The 20,171-nt window shown below is 32.8% G+C and overlaps 7 protein-coding genes across 12 annotated transcripts in view; 4 read left to right on the forward strand and 3 right to left on the reverse strand.

The window, feature by feature from the left end:
* LOC120766583 (transcription factor kayak) overlaps positions 1 to 8,431 on the forward strand; it is a 46,170-nt gene extending 37,739 nt beyond the window's left edge. The window contains exons 1-3 of one of the 2 annotated variants that reach the window (XM_040092179.1): positions 1,538 to 4,296; positions 5,456 to 5,747; positions 5,838 to 8,431. In XM_040092179.1, coding sequence (XP_039948113.1) covers positions 3,220 to 4,296; positions 5,456 to 5,747; positions 5,838 to 7,096 — 2,628 coding nt within the window. In that variant the 5' untranslated portion in view covers positions 1,538 to 3,219 and the 3' untranslated portion in view covers positions 7,097 to 8,431. Of the gene's footprint in view, positions 1 to 1,537; positions 4,297 to 5,455; positions 5,748 to 5,837 lie in introns of those variants that run through there. The other variant, XM_040092180.1, reaches the window with a different exon arrangement.
* Positions 8,432 to 10,135: 1,704 nt separating this feature from the next.
* Positions 10,136 to 12,078, forward strand: LOC120779605 (retinol dehydrogenase 7). Its single transcript, XM_040111956.1, has 4 exons — positions 10,136 to 10,668; positions 10,880 to 11,276; positions 11,375 to 11,736; positions 11,923 to 12,078. The coding sequence occupies exons 1-4, from the start codon at positions 10,499 to 10,501 to the stop codon at positions 12,050 to 12,052; spliced, it is 1,059 nt and encodes a 352-aa protein (XP_039967890.1). The 5' UTR covers positions 10,136 to 10,498; the 3' UTR covers positions 12,053 to 12,078.
* Positions 12,079 to 12,217: 139 nt separating this feature from the next.
* Positions 12,218 to 13,682, reverse strand: LOC120782297 (zinc finger protein-like 1 homolog). Of its 2 annotated transcripts, none has more exons than XM_040114502.1 (5): positions 13,408 to 13,682; positions 13,248 to 13,349; positions 12,967 to 13,185; positions 12,664 to 12,904; positions 12,218 to 12,609 (listed from the first exon to the last, which is right to left on the reverse strand). In XM_040114502.1, exons 1-5 carry the CDS (start codon positions 13,507 to 13,509, stop codon positions 12,314 to 12,316), a joined length of 960 nt encoding a protein of 319 aa, XP_039970436.1. In that variant the 5' UTR covers positions 13,510 to 13,682; the 3' UTR covers positions 12,218 to 12,313. The 2 variants fall into 2 exon arrangements, with proteins under 2 accessions (XP_039970436.1, XP_039970437.1); XM_040114503.1 differs by having other exon boundaries at positions 12,967 to 13,160; positions 13,238 to 13,349; positions 13,408 to 13,681.
* Positions 13,683 to 13,780: 98 nt separating this feature from the next.
* LOC120782298 (probable DNA-directed RNA polymerase III subunit RPC6) lies at positions 13,781 to 17,403 on the reverse strand. 4 transcript variants are annotated; one of them, XM_040114505.1, is made up of 5 exons: positions 17,314 to 17,403; positions 15,754 to 15,800; positions 14,477 to 14,928; positions 14,171 to 14,422; positions 13,781 to 14,106 (listed from the first exon to the last, which is right to left on the reverse strand). In XM_040114505.1, the coding sequence occupies exons 3-5, from the start codon at positions 14,867 to 14,869 to the stop codon at positions 13,870 to 13,872; spliced, it is 882 nt and encodes a 293-aa protein (XP_039970439.1). In that variant the 5' UTR covers positions 14,870 to 14,928; positions 15,754 to 15,800; positions 17,314 to 17,403; the 3' UTR covers positions 13,781 to 13,869. The 4 variants fall into 4 exon arrangements, with proteins under 4 accessions (XP_039970439.1, XP_039970440.1, XP_039970438.1 ...); XM_040114506.1 differs by lacking the exon at positions 17,314 to 17,403 and adding an exon at positions 17,151 to 17,233; XM_040114504.1 differs by lacking the exon at positions 15,754 to 15,800.
* LOC120782300 lies at positions 17,277 to 17,837 on the forward strand. Its single transcript, XM_040114510.1, has 2 exons — positions 17,277 to 17,395; positions 17,496 to 17,837. The coding sequence occupies exons 1-2, from the start codon at positions 17,303 to 17,305 to the stop codon at positions 17,622 to 17,624; spliced, it is 222 nt and encodes a 73-aa protein (XP_039970444.1). The 5' UTR covers positions 17,277 to 17,302; the 3' UTR covers positions 17,625 to 17,837.
* Positions 17,747 to 19,402, reverse strand: LOC120782296 (26S proteasome regulatory subunit 4). The gene is made up of 3 exons (XM_040114501.1): positions 19,292 to 19,402; positions 18,240 to 19,211; positions 17,747 to 18,170 (listed from the first exon to the last, which is right to left on the reverse strand). The coding sequence occupies exons 1-3, from the start codon at positions 19,292 to 19,294 to the stop codon at positions 17,826 to 17,828; spliced, it is 1,320 nt and encodes a 439-aa protein (XP_039970435.1). The 5' UTR covers positions 19,295 to 19,402; the 3' UTR covers positions 17,747 to 17,825.
* Positions 19,403 to 19,431: 29 nt separating this feature from the next.
* On the forward strand, positions 19,432 to 20,169 carry LOC120782299 (signal recognition particle 14 kDa protein). Its single transcript, XM_040114509.1, has 4 exons — positions 19,432 to 19,539; positions 19,610 to 19,682; positions 19,744 to 19,844; positions 19,912 to 20,169. The coding sequence occupies exons 1-4, from the start codon at positions 19,516 to 19,518 to the stop codon at positions 20,041 to 20,043; spliced, it is 330 nt and encodes a 109-aa protein (XP_039970443.1). The 5' UTR covers positions 19,432 to 19,515; the 3' UTR covers positions 20,044 to 20,169.
* The last annotated feature ends 2 nt before the right edge of the window (positions 20,170 to 20,171 follow it).

Here is a 20,171-nt window from a genome sequence, read left to right on the forward strand (position 1 = left end):
ACATTTCAGATTTGAATAATATTATTACCCAAATACCGAGGAGTCATGTATTAATTCTTGCAATGTAATTTGTAAAGATCAGGTTCAAAAATATAGTCAAACTTATTCTCTTAAGATACTTATTCATAAAGGGAAATCTCAATTTATAACAAATAAGCTATTTACTTAAATAGTTTATGAAAATACAAATACATACATTTGTGTTGTTTACCCTGAAACATTAGTGAAAATGTAATGTACAAATAAGTAATTTATAAAAATTGCAAATACCTAAATTGTAAAGGTAATGAATAATTCAATTTAAAAACACTAATTGGAGAGTCAATAAATTTAATTGTACATTGTTATTTTTACGTTCTCTCGTCCTCGAACACGCACCATCAGAGAAATAGTTAAAATTTGACATCAAAATAACATAAAGAGCAAAGCACCTGTTTGAGGCGATGAAAAATACGAATGTGACAATCTATGTCTATTTTTATACATATGTACATACATTCTTACCTACGTATATACATACAAAATTTAAGTTATTTTGTTTGATTTGTGGTACGAATATGTATTAGGGTAAAAATGTTCACTTGAGTAAATGTGCTCATTGAAAACCTATAAAGAAAATATACCACAAAATATAACCAAACAGGATTTATGAATAGTAATAACGAATGGCAAGGAAATTTACTATTATGACAATGCACAAATATACAAAACACGAACAAACTGATGCTGAATTTGTTATAATATATACAATTTAAAAAGTAAACTCAAAAAAAAACACACTAATAGTGGGTATAAAACTAAAAATAGAGTAATAATATTTTTCCTGACTTCTGCTCTCGTCTATGTTGTGAGATGTGTTATACACATATTTCCTTGAGGGATGCTCTTGCCGTTCAGTTCTTCGATTTATAATGGTCTAAAACGAGTCCACAACATTTGCTTTCAACAAACTCTCGCCCACCCGTTCCTTGACAATTATATGCACTACGACCAGAAAGCTTAGAAAAATAAAGAAAGAAGTTCTTCTACGTTCTCTGCTACAACTAGGCATATGCCGCTGCTCTTTGGCTCTCTGAATCGGCTGATCAAGTAACGAAAGAGCAATTGTGGCGATTGCCAATGCGGCAACGTTAACCACCGTCCCTACTTTTTTTAAGCTTACACTCACTAAATTCCATACGTTTTTACAAATATTTTTACACGGAGATGTACATATTACATACATACATATGTACATATACATAAGTATCTCTATGGCATCAAAGTTTTTGTGTGGGATTCGGTGGACCACATTTGAATTTGCAAGTTGAGTCAATACTCACACTCATTGCTCTTTGATCCACATTCGCTTGCTACAATGGGCAAATATTTGTATTTTGTGCATGTGTGCAAAAATTTATATAAATAATTATATACACACACATACAATGTAGATAGTCAATTGCTCGCCATGGTATTGGTGGATGTATTTTAAATTCTTTAATTTAAAAATTTCCTCTTCGCAAATAGTGAGAAGAAAATTAAAAATTAGTTTAATACGAATATCGATCCCCTGAAGTGTCTGCCCGTTTGGCAGACTTGTACGTGTCCGTTGCGTGTTTTATCTCATAAATAAGTTCTAAATAATACATAATAAAAATATATTAATTAACAAAAATTATTTAAAAAACGAATGCATAGCAGATTTCAGAGGGTTTTGAATTGAAAAAGGAAAGGAGGAGGTCAGCTTGCGCCCCATATAAAGAAATGTCATAAAATATATGGAAGCAGGGAAGGAAACAACATACTATATACGCAGAAAAATTGCCAAACGAACGCATATAGTATTTTCAAATACACTTTACGAAATACAAAATCGAGTAACGACAAAATAAAATTTTTCCAACTTCAAACAACGATTATACGATTTTATAAAAATAAAAGCACGAATTGAAAACTAACTCAGCAAAAGGAAGTCAATTGTGAAACAAGGTTATATAATTAAATAAAAAATGCAAATACATGTATGAATGTATTATTTAGGAAATATAAACAACGTTGACAAATTACCTACAATATATTGCTACTTACCAAAAGCTAACGTGACTATTAATGATTAACGCATAGAGAAAGTTTAGATTTAAAATAATTTTATTTTAGCATCTCTAGCTCATGGCTCAACAGGGTTAAGTGCATTAATATCTAATATAAATACTTTTACCCCGATTCTGACTAGTTAATACGTTATTATGTGTACGCCGATAATTTCGAACAACGCAATCAAGCATAATATTGAAAAGTTAAAAATCGAAACCGAATTATCACCGACAAGAAAAGCAAAAGCAGTCCTTATACACAGTGACGACTTTCGATGCCACTACGAACAAAGACTGCTCAATGCGCTCAAGAAACTTATTTTCAACCAAATTAAACCACCAGAAATATATATGGTCGTTTGACGAAAAACCAAACATAAGCCAACGAATTTACAAAGAACGAAGAAAGTGCACAACGTGTAAAACGTGTATAACGAGCAACATTAAATAGAAATTCATCATAGAAATGTATGGGATTTGTGGTTTAAAAGTGCCGGTATAAACTATTACGAAAACATTTGAACATGAAAAGTAGTACCGAAAAATATCGTTACTCGACCAATTTATGATCCTGTACGAAACTGTTTTAGAATACGTATACGCTATATACATATATTTATCGAACATACGAAACTCAAACTAAAAGTGGAAAAATTCGAACTCGACGAATGAATACTAAATATAGTATAATTTAAGATAAACTAAAAAAGAGTACTTCTATTATAAAGGTTCAAAAGTAACATAAATAAAATTACTTGAAAAGAGAGATCATTAACCATATATTTGCTGTTTTACATTGCATACTTTATAGTCGTAAAAAAGACTTAAAATTAGTCATAAGAAGCTATTATATTAATATTATAAATTTAAATATTTCACACCGCAAGGGTATAGTGTAATGGTTTATTATATTTAAGAATATAAGCACCCTTTATTTGTGGATGCAAAATATTTTAACATTTAAATGGGATAATCATGAAATCACATTATTACATATTATTATCACATATTTATGCCACCCTCTATATAATATAATTAAAATAAAATAATAAAAGGCAATTTATAACTCTTAAGTAGAGTAATAAGTTTTAAATAAAACTTCTACAAAATTTCCTCATCGAAAGGTGCAAGATAAAACTTATTTATGAGGCAATATAATTATCAGCCGTACTCAACTGGTACTAATGCGCAACGGCAATCAGTGTATCAAAATGTACACAACAACTCGGTGCATCCATTACATCAGCAGCGTTCGCATATTTTCTGCTTCGGACAACAGCAACCAGAACGCCAACAACAGCAAAAGCAACAGCGGCAGCAAAAATTAGACGATTTTCCGGATCCTCAGCAATTGCCAATGCCAACAATGTCACCACTGCAGCAATTTTCCTCATATTCTTGGTACCAGCAATCGGCAACGCAACAACATCATCAACAAACAGCACCTCTACAACATCGGAAACATACTCATTTACAGCAGCAACAAGACTTGGCTAGAACCCCTTATGCAACGAATTCTGCCGCTCCGCAACAACACCATCACAACACAGCTGACATAGCAATGAATGCTAACACAAACAGCAATGCAACAATTTCAATAACGTCATCACACCAATGCACGCATGCTACAGATTACCTATCGCATGTAGAGAATAACCTAAACAATAACCATGGTTTTTACCATAAAAGTAATATGTTAAATAAGATAAGTAACACCAATCAACTTCAGCAGGACCAGTTACAGTCATCACAAACACCAATTGCTAATAATCGACGTGCACAGTTGCAACAACAACATCCTCACCATCACACTGAGCAACAACAGCAGCAGCAGCAAAGGCACTTAACTCATCAACAATGCACGCAATGCTTGCAGCCCCAACAACAGTTTCAATTACAATATGAACCACAACAACAACGAGTACGTCAAAGTGGTGATAATTCTAGTAATGATAATAATGCGCCAAATAATCAGCAATTGCTAGAAAGAATTGTGATTGAAAAACCGCAACGGCAACTACTTCAAATACCTGAGGCAGTTACTAACAATTGTTCCTCCTTTCCGGTGAATTCGCCCTCAGCGCGCGGTAATAGTAACGAATGTAATATCAATGATGTGGATAAGAATATCGACTCCCTCAACACGGCTGCCGAATGTCGATTCTCGATGGATGCTTATGAAATCGCAAATTTTCTAGCTAATGAGCTTTTTATGCAGCAGGTAGATAGTTACATACATACTTACGTAGTATGCACTTATTGGAGTATACACACTCTTCGTCACTTGAATACCACATTCTTCACACTATTTATAAAAAATTTAACACACCTCCAGATATTTCATTCATTGAAATGTTTTAGGATTTTGTTTAGGTGTGCTATTCAAGGGGTATAGTAGAGCCAGGATTAAAATATATAACCATTGAATTCAGATTGCATATTATAACTATTATAAAAATATTTATTATTTTTAATAAGTTGAGTAAACGTTTGAAATGCAACACACAGATGTAGTATGTGTGAAAATAATTTTATTTAATAATTGAACAAAATATAGATACTTAAACTGGGTTTATACATACAATATGTATTTATATAATACATATAAGTATTTACGCACTTATACAAACATTAATTTGTAAATGTGGATTTCCCCATTACTACCATTAGAACTTTCCAGCACCAAGAAAGTCATTTAGATACGAAACCATATGAGAGTACATTTCAATAAGCGCATGCTATAAAGGGCTACGTTTTAACTTTGCACTGGCCAGAGTTGTTGAGGAGGTTTTAACGATTATGGACTTTTTACCTTTATATAATTCATAAAGAATATTTTCCCAAAAATAATGTGAGTTTCTGTCAAAAATGGGTAAAATCGGGCCAATACTTCCCGAATTATACGGAGGATATACCAAAAATATATCGATCAATATGTAATTTATGACCTTCACCTACCCCCAATACACCCGATACTGTGATTTCTTCCTTTCAACGTTGCATAAACTGTTTATTTTGATCAAAATTTATGATATTTTTAAGAATATAAGTGAACAAATTTCTTAAAAATAGTGTGAATTAACAGAGGTTAACTGATTAACTCCGTTTGACTTTTTCCTAAAAGTCTCTGTCGTTGAATTTATATAATATTTGTGTAATTTGAGGAGGTCAACAATTTAAGTTCGGTACAGCTTCAACTGAAATTTGTTTTTAAGGGTTTAGTTTGTATCGACAAAACCGAATTTCAAAGCCTGACCTGAAATGTATGCAGTTGAATTGTCAAAAGTAATAGGATCATAAATTGGAAGCATTATTTCGATATTATTATCATTAATAAATAACTTAATGTATAATAATTAATATCTATAATGTTTTTACAGCTCGTATCAGTAGATGGCATTCAAAGTGGTGTACCCACGTTAACCACATCTACATTAACGCCGACGACATTACGCAGCATCGAAGAAACATTCATACAGTTGACAGCAGATCACTCAAATCCGCCCTGTCAGGCAGGTTTTATACCACCACCTGTTACTTCCATTCAAAATTCCACTAGCCCTATATTCAGCGGTGCTATACAAAATTACAATGAGATTGATATGGATGATTCACAAGCGTCCTGGAACTCACAACTTCATGATGATAATTCACAGGCGACAACAGATAATTGTAAGTACATGCGTATTCACAAAAGTACCGTACCTGGGTGCGTATTTAAATTCTTTGTTATAAACCAGTTTTATTCGTTTCGTATTTCAGCAAGCGCCTCATTCCCTAATGGACTCAATGGCACCAGCAACGCTTCACTCGCTACCTCAACAACTTCGTCAAAAAATGATTTCACCATGCTACATAACGCCATCGGATCAGATACTGGCAAACATGCTGGAAATCTTTTGCTCACAAATTCTCCCAACAGCAGTAACGTGCATACCTCGAGCAGTGCCACAAACACGACAATTACAGCCACACCGACGCGTCGTAATCAAGGTGGTCGCCGCCCTGCTAAACCGACTAATATGTCTCCCGAAGAGGAGGAAAAACGACGCATACGCCGTGAACGTAACAAATTGGCTGCAGCACGTTGTAGAAAGCGTCGGGTTGATCAAACTAATGAACTACAAACAGAAGTAGACCGGTTGGAAAATATACGGGAGTCATTAACAAAAGAAATTGAGAACCTTAAAGTTACCAAAAACCAATTGGCTTTTATTTTGGAAGCGCATCGACCCACATGCCAAAAGGTAAGGCAAGACTTATTGAGCGTGCACACCTATGATGGATTGATCGCACCAACGAATGGCAATAGCAATGACAGTAATAGCAATATTATTGGAGTAGATACCACATTGTCGTCTGTAGGGCGAAGTGGCTCACCTATAGATCTTAAACCTGTCATTTTGGATATGGTGTCTCACATTAAGAATGAACCTCTAGACAATACGCTGGACTCGAATTCATCACTAGGCCATGATGGACCTCCATCACCCAAGCGCATGCTACTATCTGATAACAATCCGATGGTGCAACCACCATTGCCGAATGTTTCGACATTATCTGCTTCATTGGCTGCGGCATCCGCATCTTTAAACACACCAATTGTGACGGCGGCACCGGTTAGCTTTGCTAGCCTTGTTTCCGGCAACAGTATTTCCAACAGTAATAATAATAACATAGTAAATAGTATTGCAATTAGTAACGCTATTACAGGCACATTGAGTGCCCCACATAGGCCAATACTGAGTGGTAGTAAACAGCGCCCTAACTCCCTACCTACAAATTTACGTAACCAAGCACAAAATCTCGCTTTAAATACAGAACGTCCTCCAACTGACATCAATGGTGTTGCCATACAAACCCCCTCGACAGGCATGTTCAACTTCGACTCTTTGATGGATGGTGGCACTGGATTGACTCCTGTTTCAGGTCCACTGGTACCAAATTGCTCCACTCAAAACAAACATCCATTAGAAATTCAAACACCTACAAGCGAGCCATCGAAATTGGTTAGCTTATAACAATAGAAATGGCAATTGTTATGAAACAGAACAAGAGTCTGGTACAAAAGACGACGGATAGATGAGGTTAGAAGTAAGAATGGAATAGTTAAGATACACCAGTCAAATACAAAATTTCAATGAGTATTGTGGTATTGTATTAGTGAGACCTAAAAATTCTTGCAGCCTTAAACAGACAAAAACAAAGACACGAAAAATCCTTATAATAATAATATTTATACAAGCATTAAAATATTTACTTACGTATTTATGTATTGAATAAATGCAGTGCATGCGCATGTTACGGATGCCATAAAGAAGATTAATGTATGTATTCTCTATATACATATGGATGTATGTATGTAAATATATTATTTTTGATGTAAAAAGATTTTTCATTAAAATTCAATTGCTTTGTATTGTATAACTTGGGTCGCAACATATAATTGTGTAATTTTTTTAGATTATTCTTTTTTTATTCAATTTTTTATTATTTGTTAATTTTACAAAAATAAACATAAAAGTGCTTTAGAGTAATTTTTAAAGTTAATTAAAAAAAATCGACCGTCGTGCATAATATGAAGTAAGGAATGAAAATTGAATTAGAAAGAAACAAATAAATATTTATTGTATTATTATATTATAAAACTAACTAAAAAATTAATTGTTTTTTTTCACGTTATGAAGATTTTCATTGTTTATGATTATTTCTTGAATCTATCGCTTATTAAGTTTTCTTTTAACGAACCGAAATCAAGAGTTTTGATTACAATACAATATGGTTAAATGTAAAATAATGTTGCTTTGAATTTCATCTAGAAATTTTTTTTTTCACAATTTTACAATTTATTTCTTTTTTTTATAAATATGTATGATACTTAACTAAAGGAATTGTTTTCAACAACATTGAGAATGCGTTGTGATATTAAAAAAAATAAATAAATAAATAATATGTATTTATATATGTATGTACATGGAAAGCAATTTATAAAATCTAATGCATTAATTTAATATAATAAAATTTGATGTAATTTTAACAAATCTAAACATTGTGAAACAATTATGTATTGTCAGGTTAACTAAATTTGTGAACAAATCAAATTAATCTTAGAAATAACAATTGAAATTGCCTTTATGTGTAACAAAACAAATTAAAAACTAAATATCTTTCTACAGTGATATGCATATTTATATGTAAATATACATACATATGTGTTTATATACGTATGTGTATAAGCTTCTTTGGTACCAACAAAATTTCTAAACCATAAATACAAAAAATATATTAGTAATATTATGTAATACTGTGTATTCTATTACATAGCAAATAAAAAATAAAAAATATGTAAACATTTATTTAATTGTTTTTGAGTCTGCTAAGCATTTGCTGCAGGTTGCCAAGTCCTCCTTCCACAAAAACTCCTGATTTGATTGTAGTTTGAAACAGTTGCCCTTACTATGTTTGCATAACTAGCATATACATACTATACATGCAAGAAAAAAAGCTTTTAAGTGTTTAACACTCACTTTTTACATTTTGGTTGTCCTACACAACTAAAAGCAATATTTATATTTTTATAATAGTGAATAAGAGAAAAAATGCAGAAACATAAAGGAAAGCTTATAGCTAAAAAGGAAATTTTTAATAATTCTTTACGCTTCATACATATGTATATGATTTTCGCTTTAGATGCCATGCTATTTGATTTGACACATTTCTAAAAAATTTTTGTGGAATTAGAGGACAACGCTTAAGGTAAAGGCAGACAAAAAATCAAAAATATACATATTAGATAAATATTTAAATAGCTGAAACATAATTTTACAATAAATAAACTGTAAGACCGACACCAAATTAAAAGAAACTTACAAAAGTAAACAAATAAATGAAGCAAAAAACTATAACTCCACATTGTCTTATTATCTTGGCGATTGAAGTGTAAATTGCAACGCATATAATATATTATATTATAATATACATATGAGCATAAATATATTTGATATTTACATTTCCGGTAGAAAGTCAACCATTAACATTGGGGTTCATGAGATCATATTCAGTATTTTTCGAATTAAAAATTGATGAACCCAATTAGACAAATGCCTTATCTGTAGAAGATTTTATTCGGACATCTTGATTGGCGCTTTATTTAAAATATAAAGTGAAAGAATAATATGGGTTGGTGCCCAATTTCACACACTTTCCAACTATAACCAGTTATCAAGATAATGTTACGCACTAAATTTGTTTGAATTTGATCGAGTAATGATTGCAGTATGGGATTTCATCTAAAATCGGCTGGTGCCCTTGTCCAATTTTTACACTGGTTCCCTCGAAGTCCGTCCGTATCATCTGTAATGTAAAATTTATTGCTTCTGCTAGTAGTTATAATCTATTTTCACCATTCCTTTTGATATAAAAATGTAGCAGAAGGACTAGTTCTTCGCGAGTTTGAGTGATATACATCAGTAGTTTGGAAGATACCACTTTTTTTTAATCTCAGGTGCCCCCAAAATTCAAATCTGACTTATTCACATTCGATCTTTGGGCAACTGTGCCATTAACTACGATACTGTTTGGACTATCAATAGAACATCTTAACCACTTGTGTTGTATAATCTTTAATACTGGGAATTTCCATACTTCCTATCCTACCGCGCATTTTTTATTTCGCCAAGAACATCAGTGATAGCCATTATTAGATTTTTGCCCCAAATCAGCAAGAATATCGGTTAATATGCGTGATATATAATTGAAATTCAGAGAGAATCCTTTCCTGATGGTTGTATGTCTGTATGTTATGAATGGGCTGAATCGGGTCAATATTTCCCTTAGTCTCCATATACCTTATATAGAGATTTTCGAACATCTGGGTAACTTTACACCCTTCCCTTTCTTTAATCCTTGCAAGATGTAAGAGTATGATATTTTCGATTATACCGGGTAAATCGGTATTTAATAACAAATGCATGTAAGTATAATATCATAATAAACTACCTTTTATATTGTAAGCACTTACAGTAATAGATAGTTAATCGACTAATTCGGCTACCTTGCCTAATGGTACATAGAAAAACTGGTTTAGGTACTACTCCAATGGTATTCGTTACTGGTGCACCACAAGTATTAATGGCCTTATGGTAGGTTTTAACTAGATTCACTTTTTGCACGATATACATACATACATATGTATGTATATGCAAATAAAATGTATTGTATTTCATGCATATTGGCACTTTTATCTTAACATATGTGCATATGCACCTACATTAACTCGAAACATGAAGCATTGGAATGAAGTTTTATATTCTTGTGTAAATCAGTGCTGTATGAATATAGCGGAACATCACATCGTTGTGACCACATAGTGCAAATCGCAAACACAATTAAATTTATAAATACAAATACATATTTATATACATATGTACATACATGAAAATAATATAAATAAAAAATTATATAAAATAATATTCGGAATGATGAAAAATCAGCTCTGGTATACTCTCTTAAAGACAATTGGTTATAGTGGTAAAACGCTAATGATGACACCTAAAAATGTGATTCTCATCACAGGCTGTGATTCTGGATTAGGGTAAGTAATTATATACTTATAATATACATATGTATGTAAATACATAGATGAAAAAATAAATTCATTAAACACTATTTCATCCTTACACTTCTTCAACTTGCATGTTGATATTAGACTTAGAACAATTGCTTTAATCATCCTTTGCTTCAGAAAATGTATACATACAAACATACATATGTATGTATCTAATAATTTATATTTACAAAAACAGACATTCATTAGCACTTTATTGCTATTCCTTGAATATGACTGTTATATCGGCTTGTCATAATGTAAAGTCTGAAGGTGCTCGCTTATTAAGAAATGATAACGATTCCCAACGCATGTTCACCATTGAAGTAGATCTGCTCAAGGAGGACACCATTACATGTGCCTTCCAATATATTAAAGACTTTTTACTCACTAATACGGAATACCAATTCACAGCATTAGTAAACAATGCCGGCGTCATGTGTTTCGGTGAATTTGAATGGCAAACTTCAGAGCAATTTGAAATGCAAATCAATGTAAATGTGTTGGGTGCAATGCGTCTCACCAAAAAACTATTACCTTTGATACGGCAGCATCGCGCACGTATAATCAATATCACCAGTCATTGCGGTCTGCAGGTAAGAAAAAATAGAAACACATGCATGAAAATATTTTTAAAATTGATACTTTATTGATAAAAATACCGTATTATTTAAGGATTGTATTGACTTTTTAGGCACTTCCGGCGTTAAGCTCATATGCTGCTTCTAAAGCAGCTTTGCGTTTCTGGTGCGATTCACTGCGCATAGAAATGCAACAATATGGCGTAGATGTGATCAACTTCGTTCCTGGATCTTTTGTACAATTTAGCAATATTTCGGCAAGACAACAAGAACACGCAAAGGTGATGTTTGATGCGTTTAATGATGAACAACGCCAACTTTATAGTGCCTATTTTAGGCAATTTAACAACTATCTGAAAGTAGTTTCGGGTTTTAAATCTCCAAATCAATTTCACGACACCATTTTGTTGGATAAATTTAAAGCTGCTTTAACAGATAGCATTCCCCAAGCGATGTATATACATGAGCCCTGGCGGTTAGTACTACATAAATATCAATATTTGTATATTTGTAATGTACATATATGTGTATTACATACGTACATTTCATATATATGTACATATGTAAAGACGCAAATTTTTATATTTGGAAATAATGGGTATTTGCATATTTCATTTGCTGTTATAAACTTATAAACATATACAAATTATTTATTTTCCAGTTACAAGATATACCGGTTTCTTTTTCGGGTATGTCCTACACCGATAGTGGATCTGTTAACTGTAAGATTCTGTGCTTTGCCGACTTATCAAAATGTTCAGAAACCTTCTTTAGAGAATAAAAAATCATGATGTACATATGTATTTATTTTTCATTTTATTTAATGGATACATATATAGTACATCTCTTTTTTTTGCATTTTTCGTTACAGAAGACTTCTCAAATAAGTTTAATTATAAAAAATTATTACAATTTATTTTAACTTTAACAAAGTTTAGTAAATAAAAAGTTATAAATGATATCGAAATCTAATACATAGTAATCTATATTTATACAATTGCACAAATAATATATATCGTAACTAAATATCAGATTACATTAACAATTTAATTTTATTCATAATGAAGATCTGGCTTAGGATTTGGATCATTCCAACTATCATGGATAGATTCAATGTCACTGCCACGTCCAAGAAGTGCCATCAAATATATGAGTACTAAAAATGCTAATACACCACTTATTACCAGAAACCAAGTACGACGCCAGGGTGGACGAGAAGAGGGCGCATAGAAACGACGTGACCAACGTGAAAATATTTCTGAAGGTGTGCGCCGTTTATATTTGTTTTCATCACGATCAGTGCCACCAATGGGCGACTGACGGGGCAGTAAAGGACGTCTGCTACTAGCTATATACGGTTTTATTAAATACATACCATAACAAATTTTCATTGGCTACTTACCAAGAACATTTTTTTCAACTGGTAAACTAAATGCGTCCATTAACAGAACAGAATGGGGATTCTCATGACGCATAATTTGCTCGGAAAATAGTCCATTATCCTTTAAACGCTCCACACCTACGGAATGATGAACTTTGGTCATATTACTAACTGCTGCAGTCTGTGTAGGTGTAGAAACTGTAGTAGATGGACCTTGACTTTTAAAATTCGCACTCGACTCGACTGACTTATCTTTAGGCAACTATGATTATGTGATCACAATTATAACACAGTAAGTGGAAATATATAATAAATATTTCTTACAAGAGAAAGGCCCAATCCATTTCGTCCCCAATTTACTTGTGACAAATGTGCTTTCAACGCATCCCCTACCGGTGATACCAAATTGAAATTCGGAAATATCTCTGTATCACAAATTGGACACTGGTGACCACGTGGCGCTGTATTACTAGGCAATGATGACTGCCTTGAATTCAAGCAATCCCAATGAAAAACGTCTGCAACCAAATTAAAGTACATAGACTAGTATAAGGAACAATAATTGTAATTTAACTTTTATCTATTTACAACATACGGTAACATACTAAGCGTACACAATCACCCTGTTCAAGTGTTGAAGAGCATAGAGTACAATTGGAGACGTAATCGCTGTCGCGCAGCCATTGAAGATATGATTGAACAATACACTGCAAAAGTTGGAAACAATATCAATTGTTCAGTGTGTGAAAGATTCAAAGGAATTACCTTGGAATGGTTTTGCACCATGCAATTTTCACATACATTAACTCGGTGTTCAAAACAAAATTGATTCGTCACTTGCCGTTTTGGACATTTGCATAGACCCATCGTTTATATCGATACTAGATTTTTTACAAACCTTAACAATGTTTTAAAACTTCAACTACTTGAAATTTTCAAGTTGTAATCACTAATTTTTTATTCCAAACATTTATTTTTTTATGAATTTAGCAGCGAAAATGTTTCTAATGTCATGTATTTTTTATATTGCTTTTGTTCTATATTGACAGCTTTATATGACGACAGCTGTGGACGGCCACGTACAGCGGCTAATATTAGGGTGGTACTATTGAATAAACTTTAGTGACATACAATTTGATTATTTCTAACTCTTTTAATTTTTTATTTTTGTTTTAAATATACATATGCATATATACGTAGGTATTAAAATGATTTCCTTATTTTTAATTAATCCAACCAATCTGTCATATAAATACATTTATTTGGTGTTACATCCCCACATTTTGAGCAATTTCTGATAACGGGACATATCCCACAAGGTATTTGTACAAGGCCGGGGGCAAAAAGTGGTGAATTAATGGCGCGATAAACAAAAGAACCATCGGGCATCATCATACGCTCTGCATTGCCATCATAAACGACAGTTTTTAATATAGTTTCTAAATCATCTTCATCTAAATGAACCTAATAAATATATGAGGTTATTTTAGTCGGTGTATAGGTATATATATATTCTCAAATTTCGTACTTTACTTATACCCAAGTCTGATATAAATTTATGAACTTCCTTTACGGAACAGCAAGATAGCCGTTTAAGTGCCAATGGACCTTCCCGTTTTTTTTCTGCATTTTCACGGGTCATTTGTAAAAATCTTAGGCATTGCTGATTAAGGACGTCTACAAATTCAGCCTCAAAGTCTTGATCTTGATACCAAGCCCCGCCAGTTACTGAGCGGTCTGGTTCTAAATTGTACAGCATGTATACCTTTTTTTTACTAGCCTACAACGAAATACATTAAAAACAAACGGCGAATACTTTTGGGCTAGGTCTTACATTTACGGATTTGACTGCTTTAATCAGTTTTTTGGTCTCCAAATTTTTCAAAATTTTATTCAAATGAGTCATGTTAAGGTTTGATTGCATGCGTATATCACGAATCCAAATGCCTTTATTTCCGCCTTCTTCAATTATACCATAAATTATTCGTTCCTCATTATCGGCATCTTTGGGTAATGCACTCTTTTTCGGATCTTTAGCACGATATATGAGCTTTTCCCCTTTTTTAAGCAATTCAATAGCGCCCTGTTGCAACAATTTATTCAAACTTTCCATTCGAGCTTGCGCTGTAACCTCTGGTAATCCCTTAACCAGATCATCATTTGAAGCTCCAGATGCAACTCTTTGAATTATAACCAATATTGCATCGGATATATCATTGGCAGCCATATTTGTATAGTTTCAACTGTTCAGTTATAATATATACATTCAAAACATGCACCTCCACTCTATAATACAACAAAAAAATGCATTAAAAGCCTAATATAAACAACATGTTGCAAGAGTATAAAAACAACTATTTGTGTATTATCAATATATCAGTATGTTGTGACGAATCGGATGCGAAAACGAAACAGAATTAACGATAAATTGCCACAATTAACTAGACAACGAAATTCGTAGTTGCCAGAACGAATACGTGTGTGCTCAACGACAGAAAAATTAAAATTCTGATAGATGAAAGTGAAATTTTGACGTTTTTCGTGTTTTTTCTGACAATAATATGTATAAGTAAGTTGGTGCAACGTGGTTTGACAAGAAATTCTACCCCATTCCAATTCCATTTGGATTTACATTTACGGCAGAGAATATGGATTATAGAATGTTATGAAGGATCAATTGCAGACCAGCTTGTGTATTGTCAAAATATGTATGTAAGTAATAGCCCTTACCCCCCTTAATGCGCCTTAAGCAACGCTAATGCGCATTGAAATTTTATGGTGACAGACGGCAGACATGTGCATTTAGACAGCTGATAGTGAAATTTGTTTATTTATTAAAAAAAAGTGAAATAAAAATGAATACGATTTTTGGAAAATCAATATAAATTTAACGAAAAAATTCGTTTATTATTAACTACGTCAAAAGATAATAGAGTGAAATTAAAAGCAATAATTGATTGTAATGCGGAAAAAGTGTGCGAAAAAGTTAAGAATATTGGAAAAATGGATAGCAAACTGTGCGTTGCTTATTTTCTGCCATCTAAAAATATTAAAATTTGTTTTTGTTAATACACTTGCACATAATTTAAGTAGCAATATAAAACTGCTTACCCTCTGATGCTGCAAACGCAAAGGAGGCGGCACACTTCAAGCGACATCTGTCAAAAAATAGCAAAAATCGGCCATTTTTGAGCAGTTTTGCCTACTCAAATTTGGTAAATTCAGCTAAATGCACGAAATTCTTGTGCATTACAAATTTGTATTAACATGGGTCAAATGTGCAAGTAAATGTAAATTAAGCCCGCTAATGTATATTAGCGCTGTCGTCTGTCAGGTCTATAAACTAATATACATATATAGTATGCACAGTAATTTTTCTAGCGAGCATGTACTGTATGTTGAAATCCGTCATTATATAGCGTAATATCTACATCAATTATACAAATAATCTATATTTATATTTTCTAGCTCTCAAATACTAATTCAAAATTCTCCACCGACAAATATTACCATCAGAGCTCTACTTCATTCAAAAAACTCATTAGTTGCGAATACGGTTTCAAGTTAGTTTTTAATACATTAAGGCCCGTATCCAGCTCTTACGTAATTGCTCAAGAAAAAAATACATTATTTCTTCAAGTAATTTTGACAGCTGGTTACGCGTACAACATTTCAAAATGAAATATACTTCCTAATAATGATTTTAACTAATTTAGGATGACTTTAACGATTACTTTGAGTTTCCTTCAAGAAACAATTGTTGATTTCACGTTTCTTCGGAAAACCAGGTTTGCCATATTCGCATTTTATTGATAAAATTTATTAAAAATTATACTAGATTTCTTTGGAGCTGCATGCTCCATTTTCTAGACCATTTCTTGAAGTTTTTACATTTCTTGAGAGCTGGATACTAAGCTTTAATACCATGTTCAGACCGACACTTAATCACACGATTTCGGCTGTTGAGTGGTTTATCCCACTAATCTTATAAATTTATCAAGATTTCGCCATACAAAAATGACAGTTCAAAATCACTTCATCGGAGTGATTTGAAACTGATCCACGCTAAATCTCTCTTGGCAGCATTGGAAATCTATTACATTATCACAGCTGATTTAGACACCACAAAAAGGAAAAAATGTAAACAAACAAATTTTTATTAGAGCAATGAATCTAATTTCTGCTGAAAATCGACTTCCCATTATATGGAATATATTAAAAAGAATACGGCTTTTATTACAAAATACTATATGACAATGTTTTCTTTTAATAAATATTGAGCGATGTAAATTCTTGAATGGCAAAAACAGCTGTTAATCTTTTCAACGGCAGTAAGAACACTGTTGGATTTCATAACCCATAAATGTAATCTAGTCTTTTAAATTTTCGGTCTGAACATGATATAAGGGTAGTAAGTAGTAAGGGTGCTTATATGCAGCTCTAAAGAAATCTAGTACTAATTTTTGATAAATTTTTTCAATCAAATACTAAATAAATTTTATACTCACAGCCAACACTTTTAATACTGATACTTTGGTATACAACACTGCATTGCTATTCACCCCCAAAATTGTCATTATTGGAAAGGTTTACTTCTGAAGTATTGTAATAGCATAATTTCTAAAATATTTTCTGTAATAACTAATCAAGCAATTATAAAATGGAAATTACCCGTGAATCTGCTATAGATGATGAGGATTTTAGAAAGATTGCCGATAATAATTTCCAAAGAATCCGCAACAAATCAGCCAAAGTAAGAACCACAATTACAATCACCAAGTAATATTTAGGAACTAACAATGTGGCTAATCAGTGCTGCCTATATACTTTTTTAAATGTCAAATTTTTCGTAGATTGGGTATGCCGATGGTGTGTCAGATGGAAAGAAAGAAACATTTCAAATAGCTTTTAACAAAGGATACTCAGATGGATTGCGAACAGGTTTCGAATTAGAGAAATATAATGTAATGCGCTTTCTCTAAATTTAGAAATTTAACGATCTCTAAATGACTTCGTAGTGCACACTGCGGCAGATATAAATCGTTTTGGATACCAACTTTAAAATTCTTATTGAAATCATTTTTAAATCAATGTAAACAAACTCTTCCCTTAACGACTAATTTATTATGTTCACAATGTTTAGATTAGATATTTTATGTTTTATTATTAAGAAGTACATGGTTTTATAAATACAATCCTTCGACTGTTCCTTCTTTCTTTCGATATAAAACACTCTCCTTGGATTTTTTGAAGTCCTCATTAGTAACCTTCATACGTCGTTCACGTAGTGCCATTAAACCCGCTTCTGTGCATATGGCTTTAATATCCGCTCCGGATAGATCATCCTTAGCCATAATTAGCTCATTCAGATTAACATCTTCTGCCAAAGTCATACGAGATGTGTGAATCGTAAATATTCGACGCTTCGTTTTTTCATCAGGAAGTGGGAACTCAATTTTACGATCAATACGACCAGGACGTATGAGAGCAGGGTCTAACGTCTCAATACGGTTTGTTGCCATAATAACCTAATCCAAAAATTTAATTAATATTTCTAATTTAATTTCAAAATATTAGAACAAATTATAATCCTTTACCTTAACGTCGCCCCTTGAATCAAACCCATCCAGCTGATTGAGCAATTCCAACATAGTACGCTGAATTTCTCTTTCACCACCAGAGTTTGAATCATATCGTTTTGTACCAACAGCATCAATTTCGTCTATGAAAACTATAGAAGGTGCATGCTCTTCAGCAACTCGGAAAAGCTCACGTACCAATTTGGGACCATCTCCCAGATATTTTTGGATCAACTCAGAACCCACAACTCGCAAAAAAGTCGCAGAGGTCTGATTGGCTACTGCTTTGGCAAGCAATGTTTTGCCAGTCCCTGGGGGACCATATAAGATAACACCTTTGGGTGGCTTAATACCCATTTCCTCATAATATTCTGGATGAGTTAATGGCAATTCGACAGACTCCTTTATTTCCTGTATTTGTGTATCTAAACCGCCAATGTCGGCATACGTTTCTTGGGGCGCCTTTTCAAGTTTCATAACTGTTACCATTGGATCAGTGTCATCACTAAGAACACCGACTACTGCATGAACTTTATGGTTTAACAACACTGAGCATCCTGGTTCCAACTGATCTTTGTCCACAAATGACAAGATACTAACGTAATGTTCTGAACCCACTGACGTCGAAACGATAGCATGATTATCGTCGATAATCTCCTCAAGGTTTCCAACTGACATGGGTGTACCACGAAGATCATCGACCTTCGAACGTTCTTCTTCGTTCTTTTCATCTTGTGGCTTCAGTCGTTCTTGATTGCGTATGAATTCATCTTCCATCATTAGGTAATCCTTAATTCGCTCTAGCTTCAAAAGTTTAAGACGGCATCGGGTATGTGGAGTTACTAATGGTAATTTCATTGCGGCATCAGGGCCCTTCGCTCGTCTCTTTTTCTTTCCTACTCGTGTAGGTATTGGGGGTTCGTATTTCTTTTTCTTATCCTTGTCATCCTTCTTATCTCCTGAGCCACCTTGGGCGGATTGGTTTTGACCCTAATAAATTTGTTAATTAAATATTAATTATTGCTCCTATTTAAGTAATATATACACATTTGAGAATATAAGAACTATACCATATTTACTATCCTAAGACTTTTCCAAAATTAATTAATGATCAAACTGACTGAACTGACAAACAATTTTCACAAGTCACTTTAAGCGAACATGAAGTTGGCTGCAGATGACAATTTCTTTAAATTGATAATATCAATAAAGCGAACGCATTTTAAATTAAAAGGAATTATACTTGTCAAAAAGCTGTCAAAAATTCAATACATTTTTGCATACGAATACGAATATGGTTTTACTAGACAATTCCTCGGTTAATATTTTGTTTGGTTTTTTACAAGATATGGGAATAATATTTCTAACAAAATTTCATTTGCTTTCAGTTTATAATCCGGCTTGAAAAATTTGCTAATGCTGCGAAGAAGGACTCTTCTTTTTCCGTAACATTCAAGCGCTGTATGCACTTTAACATTTTTTTATTGTCATAAGCTATATGTAAACCTTAACTTAATTCCAGATAATGGTCAAAATAGGCCGAAACCTCGAGAGGGACGATCAGAACTCCCGGAACCTGAAGTATATTTGTGTCTTATGCGTGCACAGTCGAAATCAAAAAAAGTAAATCCTAATTTAACTGATTGTTTTTTATTAAATATCACGATTTGTTTTTTTTTTGTTTGTTTAGATATCTACTATAGTGCGGCAAGAGGATGTACCCAGAATGATTAATATGTATGGACAATTCATGAAAAGCAACATGGATGGTCTGAAGCGTGTTAAAAAAGCGAAGAGCAAGTCAAAGGCGGCAAAAGGATAAAAGTAGTCAGAATTTATAATTTAATGTATCTAAAACAACTTTTAAAATCATCACAATTGGATATGTTAATGGTTTTAGCAGGATAACTTTTTATTAAAAAATAATAAAACTGGTGTAAAAAAATCAGA

The sequence above is a fragment of the Bactrocera tryoni genome, chromosome 1, assembly GCF_016617805.1.
Source record: "Bactrocera tryoni isolate S06 chromosome 1, CSIRO_BtryS06_freeze2, whole genome shotgun sequence".
Lineage (NCBI taxonomy): Eukaryota > Metazoa > Arthropoda > Insecta > Diptera > Tephritidae > Bactrocera > Bactrocera tryoni.